This window comes from Numida meleagris, chromosome 16 (genome assembly GCF_002078875.1).
Source record: "Numida meleagris isolate 19003 breed g44 Domestic line chromosome 16, NumMel1.0, whole genome shotgun sequence".
Taxonomy (NCBI): domain Eukaryota; kingdom Metazoa; phylum Chordata; class Aves; order Galliformes; family Numididae; genus Numida; species Numida meleagris.
This window is the reverse complement of record NC_034424.1, coordinates 1,840,547-1,864,999: the sequence shown is the minus strand read 5'-3', so window position 1 is coordinate 1,864,999 and position 24,453 is coordinate 1,840,547. Positions and strand designations below refer to the sequence as shown.

The window sequence follows — 24,453 nt, the reverse complement described above, 5'->3', positions numbered from 1 at the left end:
GAAGGGCTGTTTATGGGACACAGGAACAGGGGACATCCACGAGAAACCCTCAGGGCACATCCAAACCCCACGACAGCTCCCAGTGCGGCTGCTCGCTGCTTGGACATCACTGCCCTGACACACTCAGCAAAGCCAGATGCTGGGGGCAAAACCAGCACCGAGACACAGCGCAGAGCCATGCGATTCCTCCCTGCAGCTGGCGATGACCAAACTGGACACCAGTGTGCCCAAGGCCCCGACTTACCCCAGAAGTCGATGCCCCATCCCTGGGGGGGAAGAAACATTTGGATGTTGAGAGACATGGTTAGTGGGGTTGTATTGGTGGTAGCTGGATGGTTGGACTGGATGATCTCGTAGGTCTTTTCCAACCTTGCTAATTCTATGATTCTGTGATTCTAAGGCGAGGCTGGACAAGGCCCTGGGCAACCTGATGGAGCTGTGGTGACCCTGTGCATCGCAGGGGAGTTGGACTGGTTGGCCCTCACAGCTCCCTTCCAACTCAGGATTCCACGATTCCGTGACGGAGCAGCAGAGGCAGGCCCAGCTCCAGCTCAGCAGTGCCACGGGGACACTTGGTTGAGGCAGGGAACGTTCAGCCCCATCCCCAGCCCTATGACCTTTGGGATGGGACACTGCCTCCATGCAGGAGATGGGAGGTGGCACTGGCCAAGCCCGGCAGCCCAGTGCTCCCAGACACCACGGGATGAATGTAAGACTTGACACTTAAAGAACAAACGAAAAACCCCAAACCAGATGGTCGGGCTTCTTCATATTGGCTTGAAAGCGTCCCAGGTTTTTTTGCTCACTTTCTTCATTTTCCTTTCAAGCACGAGGATGAGGAACTCGGCGCGGAGTTCAAGCAGAGGCCAAACTCATTTTAAAGCACTTTTTTTTTTTCTTTTTTTATTGATTTCATTGAAAACAGAACAAGAAAATGATCAGAGCCAAAAGGCTGCATCTTTAAAACTGTCAAAAAACATTAACAGAAAAAAAAATAATAATAATAATAAACATGACGGCATTATGAATGTTCTAGAAGAGATGAACAAAAAAAAAAAAAACAACAACCTGTAACTGCACTAATTACAGTATTTAAGATATATGCAAAAAAAAAAAAAAAAAATTAAGATAATGACCTGCCCAGCCACCACACAAAAGGTGATGGCAAATTTATTCACACTACAATACTAACAATTTAAAAAAAGTTTTGTGGTTTTTTTGTTTTCCTGCATTTTATACTAAAATCACTTTGTTCTTTTTATACAATTGATAGTTTATATTCACGTGGTGAGCAAAAAATCACACCAGAATCAGCACCGTTTTGTTTTGTGGTTTTCTTTTCGTCGTCGTTTTGTTGGGTTGTTTTTTTTTTTTTTTTTGGGTTTTTTTTAATTTTTTTTTTTTTGTGGGGGGTTTTTTGTTGTTTTTTTCCTTTTTTTTTTTCTTTTTTCTTTTTTTTTTTTTTCTTTTTTTTTTTAATGCTAGCCCCCCGTGTTTCGGTAATGGTAAAAAATAAATCAGTTTATTGAAACCTCATAGCGTGTGGCTTAAAAATTAACCGAAGGTGCCCAGCGTTGAGAAAATAGATGGGAACTGACGAGCTGGTGGCATCGGGGTCTTCTCGCTGCGACACGGCCCCTCTGCTGCTGGCCCAGCCGGCGGGCGCGGGCCGGGGGCTCTACAATATATATCTCATCCGCTTTATCTTTAAAAAAGTGATGTCCTTAAGAAGTTAGTGTCTCACACAATCCCCTTCAACGTCCCCTCTCTATGTCTGCTAACGCCACAGGAGAAGGGAGATCCTTCCAGCGACGAAGCGAGCGCTGGATCCGCCGCGTGGAGCTGGTTGGAACGGAGGACTTCGGAGAGGGGTTGGGGGAAGCGTCTCTGGCCGGCTCAGGGACCAACGGGGTTAAGCACGGTGGATTTCTTTTCATCGGAAGAGTTAAAAGCCAATGGATTTGGTAAGGAGGAGGCATTGGTTAGAAATGCGTAGGGCAAGTGGGAGTTGGACTAGATGACCTTTACGGGTCCCTTCCAACTCAAACGATTCTACGAAAGGCCCCACCGCGACGTCCTGCGAGATGTGGGAGGAATCCAACCGAACTGAGCAACGAAACCAACCAGCAGAGCCTGCCAGCGCCTCCCTCCCGCCCTGCTCCCCCCGGCCTTTAGAAAGAAAGTCCCATCAAGTACTCAAAGTTTATTACAAGTGAACTGGAGATGACTTGGCATGAGCGATCCATTCAATTAACAACGTTCAGAGGACGGGCGGCTCTCCCTGGGCTCTGACAACACTTAGAACATTAAGAGACGGAGGCCAGGACAGCTCGCATGGAAAAAAAAATGCAACAGCCACCCCTCGGCACGGTAAGAACCAGCAGCTTTCCAGGACCAGGAGGGGAGAATAACACCACAGAGGTGGGATTTGCTTTCACTTATTCCTCAAGTAACAGTCGGTGGCACAGCCCTAAGTGTCACGAACCCCTGGCTTTCCTCGAGCGGGTTTTCTCTCTTAAAATGGAAAATTCAGACAGTATGTGAATCTATAGGGTTAAAACGAGTCAGTCTCTGGGGAGCGGAGCCTCAAAAGGGGCCGGCTGCCGTGGCAGAGCTGGTGTCGGGGAGCCCGTTTTCCTGCGTGTCCTGGGACGAGGTGCTCGCCTGCCGCTGGGCCAGCGCTGAGCTCGAGTGTTTGCACTTGGGTGAACCGCACTGACAGCTGAAGAACTTGCCCTTGATGTCCCAGAACCTGTCACCGTAGTCGAAGCTGCAAGAGAGAAATGGAAACGGGGTCACCGCGACGAAGGAACACTCGCGAGAGAGAAGCTGGGGTTGGCAGCACCTCGGGCAATGCAGCATCAGCAGATGGAATACGCTGGGGACATGGCCTGGCAAGCAATGGGACAGGGCAAACCTGGGGCAGCAGAGCTCTTGTCCCTCTGCAGAGGAAGGGGCTTGAGGGGTGACAATTCAGGTGTCTACAGCACTACAGCCTCCTGCTTGCTGCACAACCTGTGCATCACACCTGAAGTCTACCCTGGACCAAATCTATTGAGTTTTGTTTTCTGTTTCAGTCTCACTGCTGGATAAAGCCACTCAGGATCTGCTCCCAGCACAGAGCTGAGCACAACAAGCTTGCAAAAAATCCAAGGAAATTCCTTCAGTGAGGACCAGAAAGCAGCAGAGGGGAGCAGAGCCCCGGGCTGAGCCAAGCAGGCACCAGTCAGCCAAGCAGGCACCAGGGGACGGGGCTGCTGCTGCCACCAAGGCTCCTCTCAGCACCCTGAGCCCCATAGGCTGCCTCAAACCAGCATCCTGACATGGGGACACCTGGCACTGGTCTGCTGGGGAAGAACTCAAGATATGAATCCCAAATCCTGCACGTTGACTTGAAGCAGAAGCTTTGGACAAGTCCTGGCCAGCCAGTGTTAATCCAACACATTCACTTCGCCATGCATGGAGAACAGGAGATAGCAGAGGGGTCTGGCACTGCCCCACCACGCACCATCCCTGCCCAATGGGTGCAGATGGGGCCTTCAAGCAGCCCCTCTTCTGCTTCATACTTGGAAGGTCTCAGACCTCCCAGTGCTCAGTGGGGATGGGGCCTGTGCTGAACAGCTCTGTCACTGCTTACTGGTTTTTAGGTTCATGGGATTTTGTTGGGGTTTTTTTTGTGATTCCCAATTTCTGGCTGCTTCAGTGGCTATCCACAACAAGTTCCCAATAGAAAATGTCCAGGGGAAAAGGGAGGCTGAGTTACAAATGTCACCAAAGAAGAAGAAGAAACAGGAAAGAACAAAATCAGTGACATTAGTCACTGCGCTCTGGAGGAAAACCCCACTGCTCAGAAGACAGGACGGAGCATCTGAAGGTTTGCAGCACTCGGTCCTGCCCAAGCGAGGCGAGGGCAGCCAGCCTGGCTGGTACCTACCCGATTTCTTCCCCGGCCTCTATGTGCCTCGTGCTGAAGAAGGCGATCCTGGGAAAGCGGAGGTCCTGGTGCGACATGAAGACTCGCACGGGAATGAGGTTTGGCTCGCACAGGTGGTTTATAAAGCGGCTGATGTTGCCATAGAAACGGGCGTCTATGCAGTACACCTCTCCATCCTAGAGGGAGAAACGTTGCATGTTTCATTAGATGAGATTGGTTTTAGAGTTATTACTGATACTTGTTTAAAAAAAAAAAAAAAAAAAAAGCAATGACCAAACTATCAGTCCCCACGCTAGCACTCTGGAGAGCCTCGAAAAGAAGAATGGCCAGGGAAGGCTTAAGAGGACTAAACACATACTTCTACACTCAACAGGACACGGAAAATAGTTTTCTGTGGAACACTGTGCCCCCATGAGCCCAAAGACCTTTTAAAAATGCTCTTGACGTTGGCTGGCACATCAGCTCTCCCCAGACCTGCTCTGCTGAAGCAGTGGTTTGGTGCAGTGGGATTTATGTTCTGGGCAGACCAACACCTTATGGGTAAAAGCCACTGGACAGGGGAACAGGCATCTGTCCTATCCTCTAATTGAACATGACAGCTAGGAAACACTAAGCCAGAGCCTAGGGAAAACAGTTTTTTGCAGATAGAGGTGAAAGTGAGAACACAGAAATTCCCTTTCCAGAGAGCCCAGGCAGCAGCCATACTTTGTTTTCCTTGAAAATAAAAGAAACCCCCTCAGGGCTTTTTATTCCAGCACAGAATGACTGTGCAAAGCAGAGACTTTAATTACAGAAGCTAATTTCTGTTGCAAAGAGGCCAAAAGCAAAAGGATCCATTAGCAGCACTCAAACTCCCTTTTGGGCAAGCACCTTGCAATCTTTAATGGATGAGCTGGGTCAGATCACACCACCCAGCTGGTGCAGGAGCCCAGGGAAGATGTCCCAGCAACTGGGGGAGGCATCACCCACACGGTCCCACGCCACACCGAGTGCTGCAAGCTCTGACTGCAGTTACATTTAAGTCTCATCACTGCTTTATCCGTGGAAATGCCACCTTCCTTTGGCAACCACAGCACCAGCCACTTCCACCAGAGTGACCATCTGGGAAGAGCTGAGCTCTCCACCATACAAGCCAAGAAGCTTTTCCTGAGAAAGGAGAGGAACGCAGGCAGCATTCTCACCACTGAGCTGCCAAGGAGGACAAGTCCCAGAGCAAAGTGCTTCTCACCCTGCTGCAAGAGTTTCAGGAATGTAGGAGGCAAACAGAGAGGAAGAGCAGGATGGGGCAAGAGGAGGCTCCCTCTTAGGAGCACAGGGACGGACTCTGCAGACGTCTGTATTACAGCTAAGATCTTCAGTGCTTAAAAAGGACCTTAGGATGTGGCACTCAGGGATGTGGCACTTAGGGACGTGTTTTAGTGGGCATGGTGGTGATGAGCTGACTACTGGACTAATGATCTTAAAAGTCTCTGCCAACCTTAAGGATTCTATGAAGAACATTTGATTTCAAATGGCTTTCAGTGCTCACCAGCTGCGATGCCAAGGGTTCCCAGTCAGGCTCAGGACCACATGTGGGAAGGGGAGCTTAACACCAACAGAAAGCAACAACACCAGATAAAACTCACCCTCATATCTACCAGAAATAGTGGGGTTTTTTTCTGGCTCTTCAGTACAGAGACAAGAAAATGATCCCTTTAACCTGTGGAAACCCAGAGAGTATCTACTGCACTATGTATTCTTCCCTGAAAGCCCAGAACGGGCAGTGAGTTCTGGCTGCTCGATGTTTGCCCTCTTTCAGTCACAGGAAGGGATGTGACCGCAAGCCCTGGCACGCTGAGTGATTCACCACGCACATGGCCCTGAGTGACAACTCAAGGAACAAGGACATTAGAAATGACGTCCCCAGCAGCTTCAGCACGAACCCCATCCAGGCCACTCCTTCAGGACACAGCAGGGCCCTAACGCTGCCCTCTCAGGCCTCACCCGTGATATTTTCCCTCTGCTGGGGAGGTGAGAGGACCCATCCAGCTCTGCCTGCCCTCAGCACTGCCTTGGGTTTCTATGAACGACCCCTCAGTGACTCCATTGCCTGTTCCACAGATGCTCCACCGAAAGACTGTGTGCTTGCTCCTGTACAAAATCCAGATGTTCTACCTCAAAGCAGCCAGCCAGGGGTTAACCTGAAGGCCAAGCAAGGCCCGAACAGTCTCTTGCTCATAAATGCAGAAGCCAGCTTGAAGTCCCTGCTGCTCTTTAACCTCTTAGTTACAGTCTGACCCCTGTTTTCAGACTTGCTACGAGACTCACTACTTCTCTTTTTTCAACTTTAATGTCTGTCACTTAAAAAGAAAAATTATAATAACAAAGAAAAGCTTCTTTGTGACTAGCTGATGACAGACACAAGACAAAGACTGCTTTACAACTTTCCTTGCAAGCCGCCCCACTGCTCTGATTCCCCAGCTCACCTTTCTCCTCTCCCCCGTTTCCCAAGGAAAGTCTGAAGTGATGCTCAAATGCTTTAGATCATACTTTTCAAAGCAAGATTTTTGCACTGAGACAGCCCTCTGCAGAGCAGCGCAGAACAACCAGCAGCAGCAGAAGCCTCAAGTCCCTGCCAGGGTGTCTGCTGGATCCCTTTGTAAGGGAACGGCGTCTCTTTCAGCGTTCCAGCTCATGCATCAAGATCTTTTTATCACGAGCTTACAGAGCTGCCAATCACCACCACCGCAAGCCTGCACACTGCTGTATACACACCTGAATATCAGCAGCTCAACAACTGAACTCAGGATGTTTGAGCATTTTTAATAGGGCCTGAGCCTGCTGTGGGCAGCACGTAACACTGTGGCCCAGCACTGCTGGGCTCTGTTACCATTTTAACAAGCCCTAAAGTCTCATCTCCATAACCTTACCTTTCTAATAAAACCCAGTGAGAAAGCAGCTCTGCTTCCAAGCTTTCAGAGCGTGCTGCACATCAAGATAAAGACAAATACTCTCTGTGCTCCTTTGGAGAAACAAGACCTTGGGTTTACCTCCCTAGATACAGTACCTTGTTGTCAAGGTCGAAGAGGTAGGAGTCCTCTTCACGGACGTCTGCCTCAGAATCAGATATCAGCTCGCCAACATACCTGCAGGCAAACAGGAAAGGCAGAAATAAGATGCTTGTGCACCAACCAGCTTGGGTTTAACATCCCTTTCCAGCAAGAGGGGAAGGAAGGGATGCAGCCACCTTCTGATCACAATCCATAGCCTCAGCAGTGCGGGTCACTTCAGATCTGCCCAGGCAAACAGAGCTTTGCCAACTCAGAGCAGCTAAAATCTGCCTCCAAACTCAGTCTTTTCAGGGCAACACTTTTAATATTAAAAATGGAGTTTTATTTCCAACAAAATTCACTCTTTCCGTTTGCAATCCTCCTTGTTGGCAAAGATCAATATATTAATCCACCTCTCCTTACGTTCACCGCTGGACTCACCTCCTGCACAGTACTGTAATGTCTGTGCTGTTTACATCCGAATGTAAAATGTTTGTTTCCTGTTCCTCCTACATTTTGACTGATTATGTATTCTACATACCTGACAAAGTCTTGATTTAAGACTACTTGATTTAAGACTTAGGTCTACTCTAACCTGGCAGGATCCCTGGAAGGAGGAATGTTTCTTCCTCATCCTCCTCAAACCAGAATAAATCAGAGCTGTGGCCTGAGTAACCATCACATTGCTGTAAAAACAGGTGCGAGGCAGATTGCAATCAGGCCCTCCCAAGTACCACTGAACACGTGCTCTTTGGTCTGGCTTGGTGAGCAGGACCAAACACAGGCACCACTTCTGATGCTCCAGATAGATGCTGGGTTTGATGCAAAAACCCAAGTTACAGGAGTCACTGCTGCACCTGCACTCCCACATCTGCCTCCTGTCGCCAGCTTACGCGGTTCTAGGCTGTCAACCTACAACACTTCCTGAACTGAGCAGCCTGCAATCAAAACGAAGAGACACAAGAGGAGAGGAACTGAGCCAGAGGGAGGAATATAAGAAGCTGTAGCACAGTAGATTCTGGTACCCAGGTCTCCGCAGCCTCTGACACAACACTGATGAATTATAAGCAAAGGACTCACAAAACAAATATTCTTGGTAGCACCAACAGATGCTCCCACGATCAGCAGCCACCACACCAGCATCCCAGTGCAGCTTTCAAAAGCATTTTAGAAGCATTAACCAACCGTATCCACATCCCCTTTTGGCTCGAGGCGGCGTTTAACTCCAGGGCTCAGGAAGGAGAGCCACGAAACATTAACCTGGAGCAGACCCACGCACTCCGTGGCCGGGGATCGTTTGGCTGCAGTTCCCAAATCTAAGCAGAGCTGCTCCGCCAGGCCAGGAGGCTGCTGCGGCCGAGTGTGACGCTGCTGCTCGCCCCCACTGCACCTTGTTATTTATTAAGCGCTCCCAGAAGGCTGCAGCATTACTGGAAACCACAAGCTCACTGTTGACCTAAAGCAATAGGAAGATTATGGCCAGAGGGAGAGAAATTGCTGTAGCGTGGCACAGTAGCCAGCAGCAGCTCGGAAACAGCTGAATAATGCTGCACAGAGAGGCACTGCTCAGTGACAGACACTTCAGGCTTACAATTCAGTGGAACAAAAATCCCAGAATCTAATTAAAAATTGTTGTTTCCATGTTCCTTTAAAGACCATTCCTTTAACTCCTTTCCTCTTCAGGATTGCTTACCAATACAAACTTTTCCCTAATTTACCAGGTCCGAAGTTACAGAACACAAGATGCACAAGGAGCACACCCTCCTACTCCAGGAAGAGCAGGAGCATCCTTCATGGAAGGCCTGAAGTCAAGGCAACGTCTTTCTTCCCAGCAAGATGCTTAGCATGCTGAAGGCAGAAACTCCACGTTGCCACTCATCACTGTGAGATCAGAGCATGTTCCACACAAAAACCAAGAGCAACAGGACATTCCTAGCACAGGCTGCGGCGGTTTCCATGGGGTGTGGGAGATGGGGTGGGATGCCCAGGATGTCTCTGGCTGAAGGTGTGGCTGAAATACCCGACTTGGTTCAGATGGTATCTTACTAGAGCTGTTTTGTACGGGAATTAAATACTTGGGAGCCATATAATGAGCTCATACCAAAAGGAACAGACCAGAGCCTCATAAAACCTCTGGTTTCTGCCTCCCACTCATTCAAAGCCTCACCAAGGAAAGCCCATACCCACAGTACCGTTCTTAGACCAACACAATTATCATCCTTCCAAAGCAGAGGAATAACCCCAGCACAAAGGGACTGCCTGGTCAGGGCACTGCTCCAGGTGGTCAGTGCTGTGCAGGGAGCTGCTGTGTGCATGCAGCCCCCAAGCACCAAAGCTCCAGGGCTTCTTTGCCATAGGTGAGGAAAAGGAGGAACAAAGTCCATAGGCTGCACTGTGTGGTACTACAGAGAAACAGCACAGCTGGCTTGAGGAAGAGAAAGGCTGGAGTTGGTGAGCTGTGCAAATCACATGAGTGTGTGAATGAGAGGGATGGGGACAAGGAGGAACCCGCACGGGCAAGACATAAATTAATTCAGCTTTTTAGTATGCAGCTCATTTAGATAATGAAGAAGATAGTGCCCACCACTGAAACAGCCTCAGCAGCTCCTGGCAAGTCTGGAGGAAGAGTTCAGGGTGGTTTGGTATCTGAACCCCATGGGCTTGGACTCTCCAACACACCAATCTGTGCTAATTACCCACTGCGCGGGGCTGCCCAGTCTCCCCAGGCTTCCAGTTTATCACCACTCATCCCTCTCTGGTGTTTACATTCCAGCAGGATGTGGTAAAGCCGGTGCTGTTTTCTTTAGGAGCAGTTTTCTCGCAGGCTCTGGATCATCTCTGGGCACTTAACCAGCACGCAGTGAACCTCAGGACCCAGCAGGAAGCCCCACCTGAGGACACACTTGAGACACTCCCCCACGACTCCGCCTGGATGAAACACGTGGATGATTTACTGCACATTTTTCTTTTCCTTTATTTGTTTAAATACTGCAGTATGCTACACCAGCCCCCTGCCTGACTCCATACAACATCAATAATCAGCTCTATAAAACCCAAGCACATGTTTTCTTGAAGGGCAAGAGTCCTGTCTTATTTAGAATATCTTAGCTCATTAGTACCACAATGAAGAAAACGCTTTTCAAACTGTTCACCAAACTACACCAACCACTTTAAAGCCTAAGAAACATGTGGTTCAGCAGCAGTTTTTTCAACCTGACATAAATCTTGGTATTTTTGTTCCTAAGTACTTTATTGAACCAGGGCCTAAATTTGTGCTTAATGCCAAGTGCTTTACTGTTTTGATGAATCAGACTAAAGCCAGAGCTGTGACAGTGGGAAACCTCTTGGGAAGCCAGTCTTGAAGCAGAAAATGACCCTACATAAAACAGTTGTTCCAAATTCCCTCAGCCTTAAAGGTCTCGTACACAATGAACATGTCGTGCACTTGCAGCACAACCCAAATCTGTTTCATTCCTCACTGCTCATGTGTCACAGGGGTAGAGAGCCCAGAACCACAAGCTGACCACAGATTGCAGCGAGATGGAGAGGGGTGGAGAAAGCTCCACGCTGCGAGGAAAGGACAAACAGAGCAGGAAATGGGATCAGGAAGCCTCGCAGTGAGGTCAGCAGCTCTGCTCTACGCCAATTTGATTTGCATGAAATGAAGCACAAAGCACGCCAGCCCTTGGGAAGCGATGCGTTTGGGTGAGCTGATGAAAGCTGAAGGAATAACTTACTCGCACACAAAGGTTCCCAGTGGAATGTCTTGCATCGTTCGCACACCCCAGCCCATCTTTTGTGTCCGATAGAGCTGCAACCGAGTCCTGGAAAAGGAGAAATGAAGCCACATCAATGGCAGCAGGGAGCAGAAAGGCAACAGAAGAAAGCGAAAGAACTGCGACCTCCAATTAGCACCAACTCAAAGAGATGATTTCAGTCTTCAAACCCCCCCTTCTCAGTCTGGTGCCACTATACCCGTGCTCCAAGCAAGGGGACAGACACTGGGATGGCACTGCCTCTCCCTGCCCAGCTGCAGCTGGTGAGGTGCACGCTTGGTGCCTGCACACATTAAGGACTGGGAAGAGGGAAAGGCAGTAGATGCTCCGTGCTGGTGCACAGCTGATGATTTGCACACGGGATACCAAAATCCCACCTCCGACATTTCTTTCTCTTTCAGGCACATGCCCAGCTCTCGGGGGATGGTGGAAAGGGACTTCAAGTTCCGAAGGGAGCGGTGCTGCAAGGGGAGGCAGGGAGTTTACAGTGAGTTAAGAACACCTTGAGCTAAGTGCTCTGATCCCTTTGCCCTCTGCTGAGGCCAGTGCATTTAGCAGCTCCATCATATCCAACTCCCTGGCGGAAACACAAGGAAGAAACGCTGCAACTTGAAACTTCTTGGTGTAATAGCAGCTCTGTGGAATTTTACTGATGGAGTTTATAGGCAGAGAAACAATCCCGTAAGTCATTCTGTCTCCTGCTCAGCCAGAACTTGAGTTAAGTGCAGGATGAACCATCTCCAGGGCTAGGGAATGTTCCCTCTTTCCCCATGGGAAGCAAAACCCCCTCTCAGCAATGCTGTTATCGGAATTAAGAGAAATCCAATGCTCACCTTAACTTCACCTCATTGGTTTTTCCACTATTTCTCTCCTCTCCCCCCCACCCATTCCTTCTTTGCACCATCAGCTCAAACCACGCTTCCTCTCCAGGGACAACCATTTACTCCTATTTGTTCACAGCTCCAGGAGCCTGAACCAGGGCAAAACAGGACATCAAGAGAACACCTGAGCTGACAAAAATGCAGAAGCATCAGATCTAACTGCATGGCTCCTGAATAAACACTCACGTAGACACTGAAGCTCTGCAGTTTGGCAGGGGAAAAAGTACAGAGGGGTGAAGTTTTGTGGAAACACATCCAGCCCTTTCCTTATTTTTGAAGTTGCAAAATGTCCTTGGAAATATAAAGCCCACCAAAAAAAAAAGCGTCAGTACCATGAAAGATGTGCAAAAGTCTTTTTTCCAGGGGATTCCTACAAAGTTTGTCCTGGTGCATTTGGTGCAATGGCGAACTTCTCTGAAGCAGAGGTGCAATACGAAACATTTTAATTACTGCCTGGCACCAAAATGAACAGAGCCTAATCTGCAGCAACTCTGAAGCCAGCAGGTATTCAGGTATCCAACTCAGAGAGAGTCAGGCCAATTAACTGGGAAACTACCGACCAACTCTTTGCCTGCCAGCCTGTATTTCTAATATAAACTGCAATTTTATGATAGCTTCTAAACTGAGGCTCTGCATTTTCTGTTGCTCTTATGTCTTCCAGGGCTCTCTATCTGACAAGTCACACTCAGGCTGCCCGTGCAAACCCACTGCCCTTTGCATGCCTTGTGGTCAGGCTGAGGAAAGAACAGCAAAGTTCCCACGTGCTGGGGGCAGCAGCAGGGCACAGATCCTAGCTGAGCTCATCGCCCGCTGCTGCTCATCCCCACCTGCAGCACAGAGGAACCCCCTCTGCCCCCAGTGCTGCCTGGCAACACCTGCCCAGCCAGCTCCGCTCCATCTCTGGAAGCTCTGTGCTTCGTGGGACTGCAGGCAGAGCTGAGGCTCTGTGGTTTGGCCCTGGTTTTGCCACAAACAGGCTGCGTGTGGGTTCTCACCTGAGCCCATTCTGCACCACCCGGTTCCTGCAGGTCCGCCAGCACGAGCACGCGTGATTGCACTCAAAGATCAGCGGGGGCTCAGCCATGTTGAACTCAGGCAGGAGTCGGCCGTCCTGAAGAGGAGATGCATTCAAGTCTGGGTTAGTTTTCTCTTCTTGTGAATTTCCCCAAACGCTAAACGGGCGAGAGGACCCCTGTGTGGAGGCATGTCCCGACCTCCCCCCCCCAAAAAAAACCTCAGAAATCAACTTCTGCACAGGCATTGCTCTCCCCTGACAGCAGCACACAAGCCACTATCACGAACAGCTGACAAACAACGAGAAACCATTCAGGTTTTTGCTGCCTGGCATCACCCTACGCACCACCACCAAAAAGGATCTTACAGTGCTGTGCAAAAATGGGAGTGCATCATCATTATCATCCTTCTGCAGTGCTGGAGGGGAGAAGCATATGCTTTGTCTGTCTCTGGAATAAAGCCTCAACTTCCAGATTATGAGGCCAGTACACCCAAGTTCTGTAAACCACATTATCTTCCCAAATAACTCTCCCAAAAAAAGCTACAATTCAATTATCTACCAACCATATAGGATTAAGTAAGTGATAGAGGCAGTTCATCATACTAAACAAATTTGGCTTTTATGGCTTTAAAGATGTAATCACCCATTAATGTGTAAATAAAATGCCTACAAAGCAAAGAAAGATGCCAGTACTCCCCCTGGGAGAAACTTACAGAGATTAGGAGAACTTCTGATCTTAGCAGAACCTGTCCAAATATTAACCTCAAAACCTCCCAGGAGGACTGAAGCACACTTACCCAAAACAAACTAGGCTTCTGGCAGTGCTGAAGTTAAAACATATTTACTTTGTGTTCATCCAGAAGGATCACGATAAATAAAGGTAGGCAGAATCTCTCTTCTACCCTCCCCCTGTTTATATATTACAGCATTTTCTATGTCTTTCTGAAATGGAAGCTGATTTCACGCATGGGTTATTAAATGCTCTCTATCACATGGGTATAATTAATGGCTCAGCTGGCATGACAGCAACACAAACAAATAACACTGGAAAAGCTTCCCTGAGTACACATTTTGTTATTATCACATACACCTCAAAGCTGAGACTGCAACCCTAAGCATTTTAAAACAAGAAAGCAGAGGAGCTGTGCAAGAAACTGGTTTTAGGTCCTATTAGAAATCCTGAATTTTGCAATATTCAGTTTGCCAACCAAACACGAGGCTGTGCGTCCTCACCTTATCATACCAGCAGCGCATACTGAGTTGGCCACACATGCAGTTACTGGAGGAGCAGTCGTCTATACACACGCAATACTGGAAGAGAAGCAGAAGGGATCAGCTCCAAGCCACTCCAGCACAAGTGAAAGAGCAACTTCTCTAACTGGGCCAGCGAGCAAAACCGCAAGTCTTCTCCTGCCTGCTGCTGGAGTGCCTTCCAAACTCGCCCAAAAGAGGCCACTGCTGCAGCTCATTAGCCAAAGAGATAACCACACTCATCATTCAGTGTCATGTTTACTCAGGTCAATTCTTTGGTATTCATTGTACACAGGAGTCCAGCTTGCAGAAGAGGATCCTGTCATGAGTCACCTTCATCTTCTCCCCACATTACTAACCCTCCTCTGTGCCCTATGAGCTCCACACCTGAGGAAAAGGAAAGCTCTGAAGTCGCTAGGAGGACAGCATGAGGAAAGTCTCCAAACAACTCACTAACTCAGAGCCAGAACAGAAGAAATGGATAAACAAATGGGAGCCACATCAGGCAGCACCAGGCTGATGCTGCAGTACACAGCTGAATGCAGAGGTGAGGTGAAGTCTGGGAAAGGAAGAAAAGCAGAATCCCTTCTCCTGGAATTTCAGACTACAATCTTGGCTTGAATTCGATATTAGGAGGAGACATTTCCATTCTGAACGCAAAACTTGGTCTGAGGTGCAGTGCACTGCAACATCTCTAAGCGCTCACAGCAGAACAGGAAAAAACACAATCCCTCACCTGTAAATGGGTGATGTTTCTATCAATGTCCATTGGGGAGGTGACACAGTTCTGCGAGACATACTTGTAGTTGCTAGGACAAGGCTCACTGTCCACTGAATTGACGCAGGGAATCGGGATCCTCTCATAACCCCGGGCGATGTCTCTGTCAGAGGCAGAAAGAGAAGTGTCACAGCAGAAAAGCTTCCCCAAACAAGGGGCCATTCAAACGCCACCCTGGGGTAGAATTAGTGTCTTTGATCACGGAGCATTCAAAGCTTGAACACAATTCAGACTAGAACAGAGTTCATTTTTTTCCACTCTGCCTTACAGATTGTTCTTTGTGTTTGCGAATACTTCCATTTGGAGGATGAATTTACAAGTCACGGACTGAATCAGCCTATGTTTAAGTCCTGCTAAGCTCAAACTGACCTTCACACCAGCTCAGAACGCACAGCACGCACTTACAGTCCTTTCTCAAACCAGGCTCCCAGCTTTGCCCTTGCCAGGGCTGTATTTCAGGGCCCACAAGCAAATCCAGCCAGATTCTCACCTGCTCACTACCTTCTCTATCTGGACAGGCTTCTCAGTCGATGATTCTCTGAGTGTCTTGTTCATCTGTAGAGCCACCCAGACCTGAGAGTTAAGGCTGGAGCACTGGAGTGGAGTCTCACCCTCCTTGTTCTTTAAAGTGACATCCGAGCCACGGGAAAGAAACAGACTGCAAAACAGCAAGAAAGGATAAGCATCCCCAAGAGAAACTGCACAAGGGGAAAATGAGTTGAATCGCAATCTCCAGCTAGCCCTTAAGGGACAATGCAGCATCTGTAGCAGTGAATAATCACCTGAGTTTTCTTTATAGGCACGGTTCAGTGAATCCTTCTACAGGAAGGTGCAGCCAGAAGCCACAGACTGGAGCTCTGGGCAAATCTTGCCCTGCTCCAGGCATGACAAGTGCCTTGTTGGTGACCAGCCTAACTTCAGGCAGGCTGGAAACTCTTTCTGGCAGGGAAAGATAAGGGGTGGGAACAGTAGGCTGGAAATGGATAAGCCCAGCCAGAAACTTGGCCCTTGTTTATACTCACCAGCTTTTGGTGAGGACACATGCTGACTTTATTCCTAGCAGTGACTAAATAAAAGAGAAGTCATTACCCTATCACACACCACAAAAAAGCTCCAGGACTACCCCTTGTTTTGTGATCCTTTTTACACCAGCTCTGCCAGCAGGCAGTATTTCAGACCCAACTGTGCCTAGGAGCAGAGCAACAGAGAAGCAAGCCCTGCATCCCAATTTTGGTCTGTGCTTAAATGCCAAAGGCATTTCGAAGGCTGTCCCGAGCTTCCAGCCAGCACCCAGCCAGAAAGGAGCAACCAGGGGAAGGGAGAGGAGCAGCAGGGCTGGGGCCGTACTTACACAACACACTCGTAGCGGTTCTCTCTGGCTGCAATGTGCAGGGGGGAATCTCCATGAATATTCACCGCATGTAAATCACACTTAGCAGCCAGCAGTATCTCTGCAATGTCAACACAGCCAGAAAAAGCAGCCCAGTGCAAACAAATATTTTCCTCCTGGAGGGGAAGAAAACAGAGCAGAGGCTGTTTAGTGCATTAAAACCCTACTGCTTTGGGACTCCATCATCCTCAGCTCTACACCTGAGGCATTCAACACGTAGCTTCCTTCTCCTCCCCTACACTGCTCGTTCTGGCTGGGAGACCCGAGGCGGGCAGGGAAATCTCAGCAGAGCTGAGCAGGGAGTTCTCACTGCAGCCGCCTCCACGCACCAGAGATGGGGAGGCTGCACAAAAATGCTCCGTCGCCTTCCTTATGCACACAGACAAATTGTCTATCTGCGAGCCACAAAAACAATCTGGATCAATCCACAAGAAAGGTGACAGACATGAACGAGCACGTTGGAAAAGGCTAGAAGCTGAGCTTCCCCAGCCCAGACACGCAGCAAAACTTGCACGTCTCCCAAGCTACAAAATCGAAGAGAAAAAGTGTCTGCCGAGCAAGAACAGAGCGCAGGCTGTAGGGTATGTGAAGGTGCTAGAAAGAGAACCATGAGCTACATGGAAAGCAATCAGTCTGACTTCAGGCATCTCTTAAATACTGTATGTACTCATCTCTCACTAGCTGCACTAGAAATAGCTGAACACTCATCTATTTGATGGAGATATTTTAAGCGATGATACTCTGTTTTCTGTTACAATGCAACTGGCACTTTAGAGTCCTTCCCCCTGACAAGCCCTAAAGATGCCCAACACAACAGTGCAATGATAGTAATGATCACTTTTTTTAAATAAAAATAAAGCCCATCTTTTAGTTGTCGCAACCTCACTTAGATCTTCTCTTACACGAGGAGGCTATCAGCATGCACCAGGGAGTGGGGGGGGGCTCTTTCTGCGTGGCTTCTGCCTCCCACCATGGTAAAATCCAGAAAAAACCCTCATCAGCATCACGTACCAGTCTATGAAAAGATTAATCCTGTCGACTGCATGCCGCATGCTGCTACTCAGACACGTTACAGACACCTACTCCGCTTTGCACCGGCTACTGCCTAACAGCAGCATAATTACAATCAAAAGCATTTCTCGCAGAGTAGGATGCTTCTCAGCACAAATGACATTACTTCTTAATGGCTGCAATCAGGAGACACTGAGCTGTAGGTACAGTAACAGATATGTGATACATACATCTGCTAAGGGGTATTTTTCTTTCAAGTGAATTGTTGACTGAGACAATTTGATTTTCATCATTTGACGTGTGAATTTTTAACTGGCAGCCAAAGGCTTCTGTGGCAGCTCAAACAAGAGTCAGCACAGTCTGTGCTAGGGTTCTGAAGTCATGCAACATCCCAGAAGCTCCCTTGCCCACCTTGACTTTGGCTTTTATGAAGAGTGTCAGGTCCAGAACTACCTGGGAACTGTTTAAGTTACCAAGGAATGGAGACTCCTCCTAAGAAAGGGCTTTCAGAAAGGGGAAGGCAACTCACAGCTGGGGCCATTCTGAGCTCCACAGGACAAATGAGCCAGCACCTACCCCTGCCAGCACCGCACAAACACCAGAAGAGCCATTCAGAGAGACAAATGAGAAATAATGCTTACATCCATCAGATTCAGGAAAGCACTAGCAGCCCTGGACAAGAAAATACATTGTCGTGAGGTATGCTAGGGCATGAGATGATAGCAGGGTTAAGTACTCTGTTGCAACATCTCCTACAGATCCAAGCCTGGAGTAGCTCTCCATACCCAAGCTTCCCCTGCAGGTACTTTCAGGGTTTCAACAGCAGAGGGGAAAAAGTGAGATATATGCTATTAAGAAAAATGAAGAGGAGCACTGCTGAGGTACTGAATCTCCTGAGCTGAAGTGTGGATGTGCTTCCCTTCTTCTCCCCCAACACCTCCCTCTCATCTTCTCTTTTTACTTGAAAAACCCTGTGAGAACACCTGGCATAGAGAGACACCCAGAGCTGCTGGGCCCACTGAGCTTCCAGGGAGTCCACATGGGAAGAAAAGAACTGCTTGCTTGCTTGCTAGTAAAGCTTCTTCTAGAATAAGAAGGAGTATTTTCCTGCCCGGCACTCACTGCCACTTGTTTATAGGGATCACCATGCCTCTCTGTACTGAGCCTAAAGTCAGTGCTCTTGGGCTCTTCTGGTTTCTAAACAGAGCTTGTGGATTATTTCTAAAACAGATTCCAGGAAGAACCTCACGTTGTCTCGAATGTTGATGTCTGACCCCTTCGCAAGCAGCAGCTTCACCAGCTCGATGTGCTTGTACTCGGTGGCCCAGATCATCGGCGTCCAGCCTCCGTCATCCTGGGGAGGGAAAGAAAAGGGTGAGACAAGCAGAACGGGCACAGCAGTCTCCTGCTGGCTTCCAGAAGCCCAGGAAGCCATGGCAGGGTGTGCCCTGCTGGGTGCCACACACCCCTTCCCTCCCCACATATGCCTCATCGCTGTGCTTCAGAGCCCAGAGAGATCCAAACCAATCTGCCCCAGCAGATTTGAGTTTATGTGCAGCTCAGCACACTGGAGATGGATCTCTGGGGTGTTTAAATCCAGCTGATTGTCAGTAATGCACAAAGAACACCCAGCTTCTGTAAAAGCTCTTGCAAAAGCTCAGATAAGCTGTGATGGTCAGTGCTAAGCTAGATCTATCCCACAGCAAGTGCACGATCTCACCTCTCTGCTACGAGGAGCACAGGGGCACCCTTGCAGAGAGGCCTCACCTGGCAGTTGACATCCATCTTCCCTATGGACAGGAGATACTGAACGACGTCGTAGTGCCCCTTCTTGGCAGCCAAGTGCAGGCACGTGGAGCCCTCCGCGTCCTGGACACAAGCACAGAACAAGTGCTCAGGGAACGTCCCCTCCCCGCACTCCCCATGTCTGCAGACCACCACAGTGATGCTCAGGAACATCAGAGAAGTTCACAGACAAAGCAGAGAATCCCAAAAGCCCCCAGGCCTTGGTGGGGAGGGAGAAAGCAGCAGCAATCAGTACTGGCACGGAGCAGAGGGAGCTTTCCAGAAAGCTCAGTCATGCAGCCAGTGCAGAGCAGAAGGGTGAGAGCAAAGGCTACGGGAGGAGACGCCCTTGTAAGTACAGGGAAGGTACCAGCCCCACCCCCTGGGTGCTCCTCTTCCCCAGCAGACAGTCTCTATGTTGAAGAGCCCAACAGAGGCAGGAATCTGTTACAGAGACAGAGCACTGCACTTCCCATCCGAAAAGTAGCCCTGCCTCAACCTGAAATACTGTTTATACATCTTTTTGCTGTGTTTATTAGCACAAGGCTTAACCCAGCAGCTGGCAGCGGGGACCAAGACCCCAGGGTGCCCTCGGTGATGTACTCAGACGGGATGAAAAACAACAGCTATGGCTGGAAGGAAAAATGCTTCTGGGAGCAGAGCCTGCAGGGTCTGGTCGATGGGCAGGCTGGGGCTGTGAGTCACGATGGAGACACTCCCACCCAACACCAAAACTCTCGGCTGGAGTCTGATTTTTATCAGACGCTTCTATCCCAACAGTTCAGCTTACAGGAAGGCCTGGAGACCAGGAAAGGAGGAGGAAACGAAAGCCTGAAAAACAAGATGTTTCCTTCCTACTACGGAGTTTTCTGATGGAGGATGCTCCCTTGGAAAAGAGAACACAGCACAGGGATGGGGAGCAATGATGGGAAGCCTCACGTCATGGGTCGTACCAAGGGGGCTCCTTGGGGCAAAGAAGGGTTTTCCACTCTCCCTTGAGAGCTTGACAACTGAATAATGCCACACCTCCCTCTCAGATTAATATAAGCCAAGCGCAGCTTCTTCATCCTACAGTAAACTGATGTATTTTAATACAGACTTTTCTGCAGTTTTGAGTGGGCAGCTGTACATCCTACGGGCAGGAGCAGGTGGCTTTCACCTGGGGGCTCAGAAGCCCCCACCCTTCCACCCCGCAGGCTGGGCACACTCAGTGCACACCCTCGGCAGAGAACTGCCTGATTTTTCATCGAAATGGCTGGAGCTGATTTCAAACTGCAATGTCGCTACTTTCAGAAGATGACTAATTTGGTGCAAGAAACTAATTAACATAATAAACTAGTCTAGACTTCAGACGTGATCTCAGGCTTCTAATTTGTTTTTGCTAGCTCAGGGGTTTTTCTTTACCTTCAGAAGCAGGAAATCTTTTTTCCCTCCGACATAAATAAACCAGGTGAGAGATGTCTGGACTGCTGCAAGATGCGGGTTCATAGGGGCTGCTGGCCTTGCGTGTGCCTGCTCTGCCCTCTCCCCCTTCCCAGCTCAGAGCCAGCCTCCCAAGGAGCCATCCAAGGCTCGGGGTGGACAGCAGTTCTTATCTTGTGCAATCCTCCCAGCCTAGTCTGCTCCGTCACAGAACGAGCATCCCGGCCCTGCCGTGCTTCCTAGCAATAGCAGAGGAGTGAGCCAACAGCAGCAGGTTGTAACAATAAGAAGTTCACATGGGGAAGGCTCTTGTACTCCAAACAGAGTCTGATTTATGGGGCTAATAAACGATCTGTATATTTTCCAAGACTGCAAAGCAACCCAAGCATGCTAAAGGCAAACAGACAGCTGCATTTTATTGTATTTGTTTAAATTAAGGGGTAGAGAGTTTAAAGACTGGGTCCAATTTTGCCACTGCCGCATGATTGCAAGAAAGAGCACATTAGACCTTTGGAGATCAAAGCTTCCTGTCATTTCTGCTGGCTTTGCAAGCACCTAATTACCAACCTATTTTAAAATGTCACCCCAAAAATCTCCTAACTAAAAGTCTGCAGAGAAGGAAACTCTGAAATCAAACTCCAAGCACAACACAATCACACCAGTGCTTAGTGGCCCCACATCAAATCAAACACCCCCTACACTCAGTGCTGTGAATTGATGTAGCACACAACAGCACTTCCCCAAACTGCACAGAGCCAAGACAGAATGTCCAAGTCTTTGCACCCAAGACAAACAAATCTTCATTTCCCTTCTTCCTGGGCTTAAAACCTTAAACAAAAGAAATGGCGAACAGAGGAATAAATTCTACCTTCGGATCTACTAGTGCTCCAGCCTTGATAAGGTATTTCACAGTTTCCAGGTGGTTGTTTTCAGCTGCTTCCATCAGTGGGGTCCGCTGGTCCTCAGAGCAGCTGTCGATATTCGCACCAGCCTGTTGGGGAGGCCAAGACAAACACAAGGACAACTGTAACCTTTCCTGCTTCGCAAAGGAAGGATGTGGGAGTAGGGATTTAGTAGCAAGTTTAGCAGCAAGTTGTTCCTGAAATTCAGCCATGTTGAGGAAAAAAAAAGAGGCAGAAGGCAGACAAACTTCACCTGTTCTGGAAAGCAGTACACACTCCGTTCCTTCCCTAGCCAAGCAACCAGAGCGTGTCAGAAATTCTACACACTAGCTAACTATTCTGTTGAAGTCAATGCTAATATTTCTCTGAGAACACATTAAGTTCAACACAGAGTGCTCTGGACCAAAATCTTTTTCTTTTCCAGAACTCTATTGTCTCGTGTATCTTGCCCGCTTCAACTCGTGGGTGTAGCTCAATAATCCACCCAATACTTAGAACCAAAAGAAAACCTGAGAAACAGAACAACTCTTGGCACACTACGCACGTACACATGCACAAAGCAAGGACTTCCTTCCAGCAGTAACGTGCTGACTCAGGTTCACCTGGCACAAGAAGATGGCCCCATTGCTTCTATGTGCCTCCCACTGCACGTATTTGTTTTGATTACTTTTATAAAGTTAGAGCAATTCAGACCAGAGAAGAGACACTTCAGGTTTAACGCCCTGTGGACATTCCCAGCCAAACCCTGCTGCAATAGCCAGACATCAGGGAACAGACAAGCATATGAAGGATTCTGGAAACAAACCAGCCCTTTTAATAATCTATTCAAATTGTGTGTATTATCTTAGGAATTTTGCTCCCTTGTCTCATGCAAGTCATTCCGTTGTCTGTACTTGCAAAAACTCAAGTGAGCAAAGCTCCATCTTTGAACGCTGAGACGCAACGTCTCAGCACGCTCATTTTCACAGAGTGCTTTGCCACTTTCTCAGAGGACTTGTACAGTTTTCCAGTCACAAAGGGCAAGCAAAACACAACCAGATGCCCAAGGTGCCAATGCAAAATAAAGAGAACTACAGCCCTTTCTTCATCACGGTGTTTTGGAGAAGATTCGACAGCAGCACTGCTGTGTCTTTCACCATCTTCCCTCATTCAAACTTACCAGAATCTAAATGTCTAAATCTCAGATAACAAGTGAAACTCGCATCTTTCCTCCTCTTCTTTTCACAGCTGGGGCACTTACACCGTACAGGACAACCCTGCTGGAGTTGCTCCGTTTTTGACAGAAGGCAGGATGGGGTCTGCTGGCTTGCAGGCCTTACAGCCTACCCACCAGCATTACAAAGAGCACGTTGGCAGCAGCTTGCAGCTACCTGCAGGTCAGCCTGTGCTGCCACATCTGGCAGTGCACTACGCTGCTGGGTGTGCTTAGGCACAGAGCATCCCACTTGCTCTCCAGCGCCCTCCCTCAAAGCTCCACATGCTCATGGCACAGACAGTGAAGCTGGTACGGAGAATGCCTGGAAAGACAGCTTCAGTCACATCATCAAGTTTTCACACCACTCTCCACTACTCCCTTTTGCAGCAAACACTGTGAACAGGGAGGTTTTTCAACACTGGTTTTCAAGTGTGCTTTAGTTTTGTGGGGCACAAGACCAAAAAACACAGAAAATTGCTCATACAGAAAAAAGTTTAAGTAGAGGCAGACCTGAATCAGCATATGGCAGATGTCCACATGGCCAGACTCGGCGGCAGCATGGAGAGGGGTTCTCTTACTCTGATGCTCCATTTTAAAATTAGGGTCGATTCCATCCACTGAAAAACAGAGCAGAGATGCCTTCAACCACAATTCAGAGATCAGACACAAGTGTAACAAGAGAAGAAGGTCTCAACTAAAGGCTTTTAGAAGACTTTTCCCTAGCCCATCCTCAGCCCTTCTTACTACACATGCAAGCCAGGAAGCTCTCAGGGTCGTCCCACGGACATTTGGTATGCAACAGCCCTCAAACAAGAAGCTTCAGAAACACCATGGGATATAATACTTTTAAGGCATTACCATTTCTACACAAGCTACTTCCTTCATTCCCCTTCTCTCACTGCAACAAATACCACCAACACTGTGCAAGGGTAAAAGGGAAAAAAAGAAGTGCTGCTGCTGGAAACAATAGAAAGTCAGCACTACCCAGCTTTATTGTCTCAGGACCGTGATTTACTGCACTTAGTATCCGTGATCCTCCATGAATCGCTGTAAGCAAAAGGGCTGTAAAATGGATGGAGTCCCAACTAACACGAGCTCGGGATCTGGCCAGAGATTCTCACAGCTGTGCAAAGCCTGACAGATGATGATGACAGCCAGACAAAGATGTCTGGGCATGATAACATGTTGCATACGATGAGGCCGTAGTTAAATATCAATGAATAACATTTTGGTGCTATTGAAGACAGGAACAATGAAGCTAATACTTGCTAGGAGAAAAAAAAAAAAAAGAGTGATAAATGCAAAAGAACAGAATGCATCCAAAAATGTACTGCGAAGTACTGGATTGGAAAGGAAATGATCCCAAGTAAAACACTGTGTCCTTCACAGGGAGATATTCCTTAGGAATATTAGGTGGTAAAAACAACCCCAGCCAGCTGAAAGTCATCTGGTGACAGGTACATACCCCCAGAATAAAGCCCTGTGTACTGAAGTTCTCTTCTTTTCCGCTTTCTTGCTGACTGGTCTTAAACACACTCCCATCTTTCTACCTCTCCACTGGGTGCAAATAGCCAAGTATCCCACTGCACGGGGAGGCAAAGTTCTATTGGACTGCAAAAATCTAACATAGGTCATTTGGGGGTAGAGAGAGCTTCTCTGGATAAAACTGCATCCAACTGCAGAAGCAAGCTGGGAGCAAGTCCACATTTCACAGAGAGATGAAGCCGTTTCCGATGACACATTACTTGCAGAAGTGGCTTTCTCCTCCCAGCACCACTCACAAGGGGCAGTGGGGAATATAACGTGCTGCCATGCTGGGAACTGGACTCTGGCGGCTGCCTGGCAGGAGCTGGGAGTACTGCCAGCCACAATGAGTCCTGGGAAGGAGCCACCTACCCAACATAAGCAGGACCTTCTGCAGCTCCCCTTGCCTCGCGGAGAAGTACAGCTGTTTCGGATGGAACCGTAACTTCTTGGGTCTGCAGCAGCGGGGAAAGAGGCAGAATTAACACATGCTGAAGAATATTCCCCAGTATTTTACCCCAGCCCACACCGCAGGGATGAGGAAGTTTGTTCCCATGGGA

At 48.6% G+C, this 24,453-nt stretch overlaps 1 protein-coding gene across 15 annotated transcripts in view; it reads right to left on the bottom strand.

Annotated features, from left to right (window-relative positions):
• EHMT1 (euchromatic histone lysine methyltransferase 1) overlaps positions 2,189-24,453 on the bottom strand; it is a 91,564-nt gene continuing 69,299 nt past the window's right edge. For 14 of the 15 annotated variants that reach the window (XM_021413554.1, XM_021413555.1, XM_021413556.1 and 11 more), the window contains 14 exons: positions 24,266-24,348; positions 22,880-22,986; positions 21,141-21,263; positions 18,833-18,934; positions 18,315-18,419; positions 16,016-16,170; positions 15,155-15,322; positions 14,623-14,767; positions 13,869-13,946; positions 12,616-12,731; positions 10,701-10,787; positions 6,981-7,059; positions 3,935-4,110; positions 2,189-2,770 (listed from right to left, as the gene is read on the bottom strand). In XM_021413554.1, coding sequence (XP_021269229.1) covers positions 2,587-2,770; positions 3,935-4,110; positions 6,981-7,059; positions 10,701-10,787; positions 12,616-12,731; positions 13,869-13,946; positions 14,623-14,767; positions 15,155-15,322; positions 16,016-16,170; positions 18,315-18,419; positions 18,833-18,934; positions 21,141-21,263; positions 22,880-22,986; positions 24,266-24,348 — 1,708 coding nt within the window. In that variant the 3' untranslated portion in view covers positions 2,189-2,586. The remainder of the gene's footprint in view (positions 2,771-3,934; positions 4,111-6,980; positions 7,060-10,700; positions 10,788-12,615; positions 12,732-13,868; positions 13,947-14,622; positions 14,768-15,154; positions 15,323-16,015; positions 16,171-18,314; positions 18,420-18,832; positions 18,935-21,140; positions 21,264-22,879; positions 22,987-24,265; positions 24,349-24,453) is intronic. The other variant, XM_021413552.1, reaches the window with a different exon arrangement.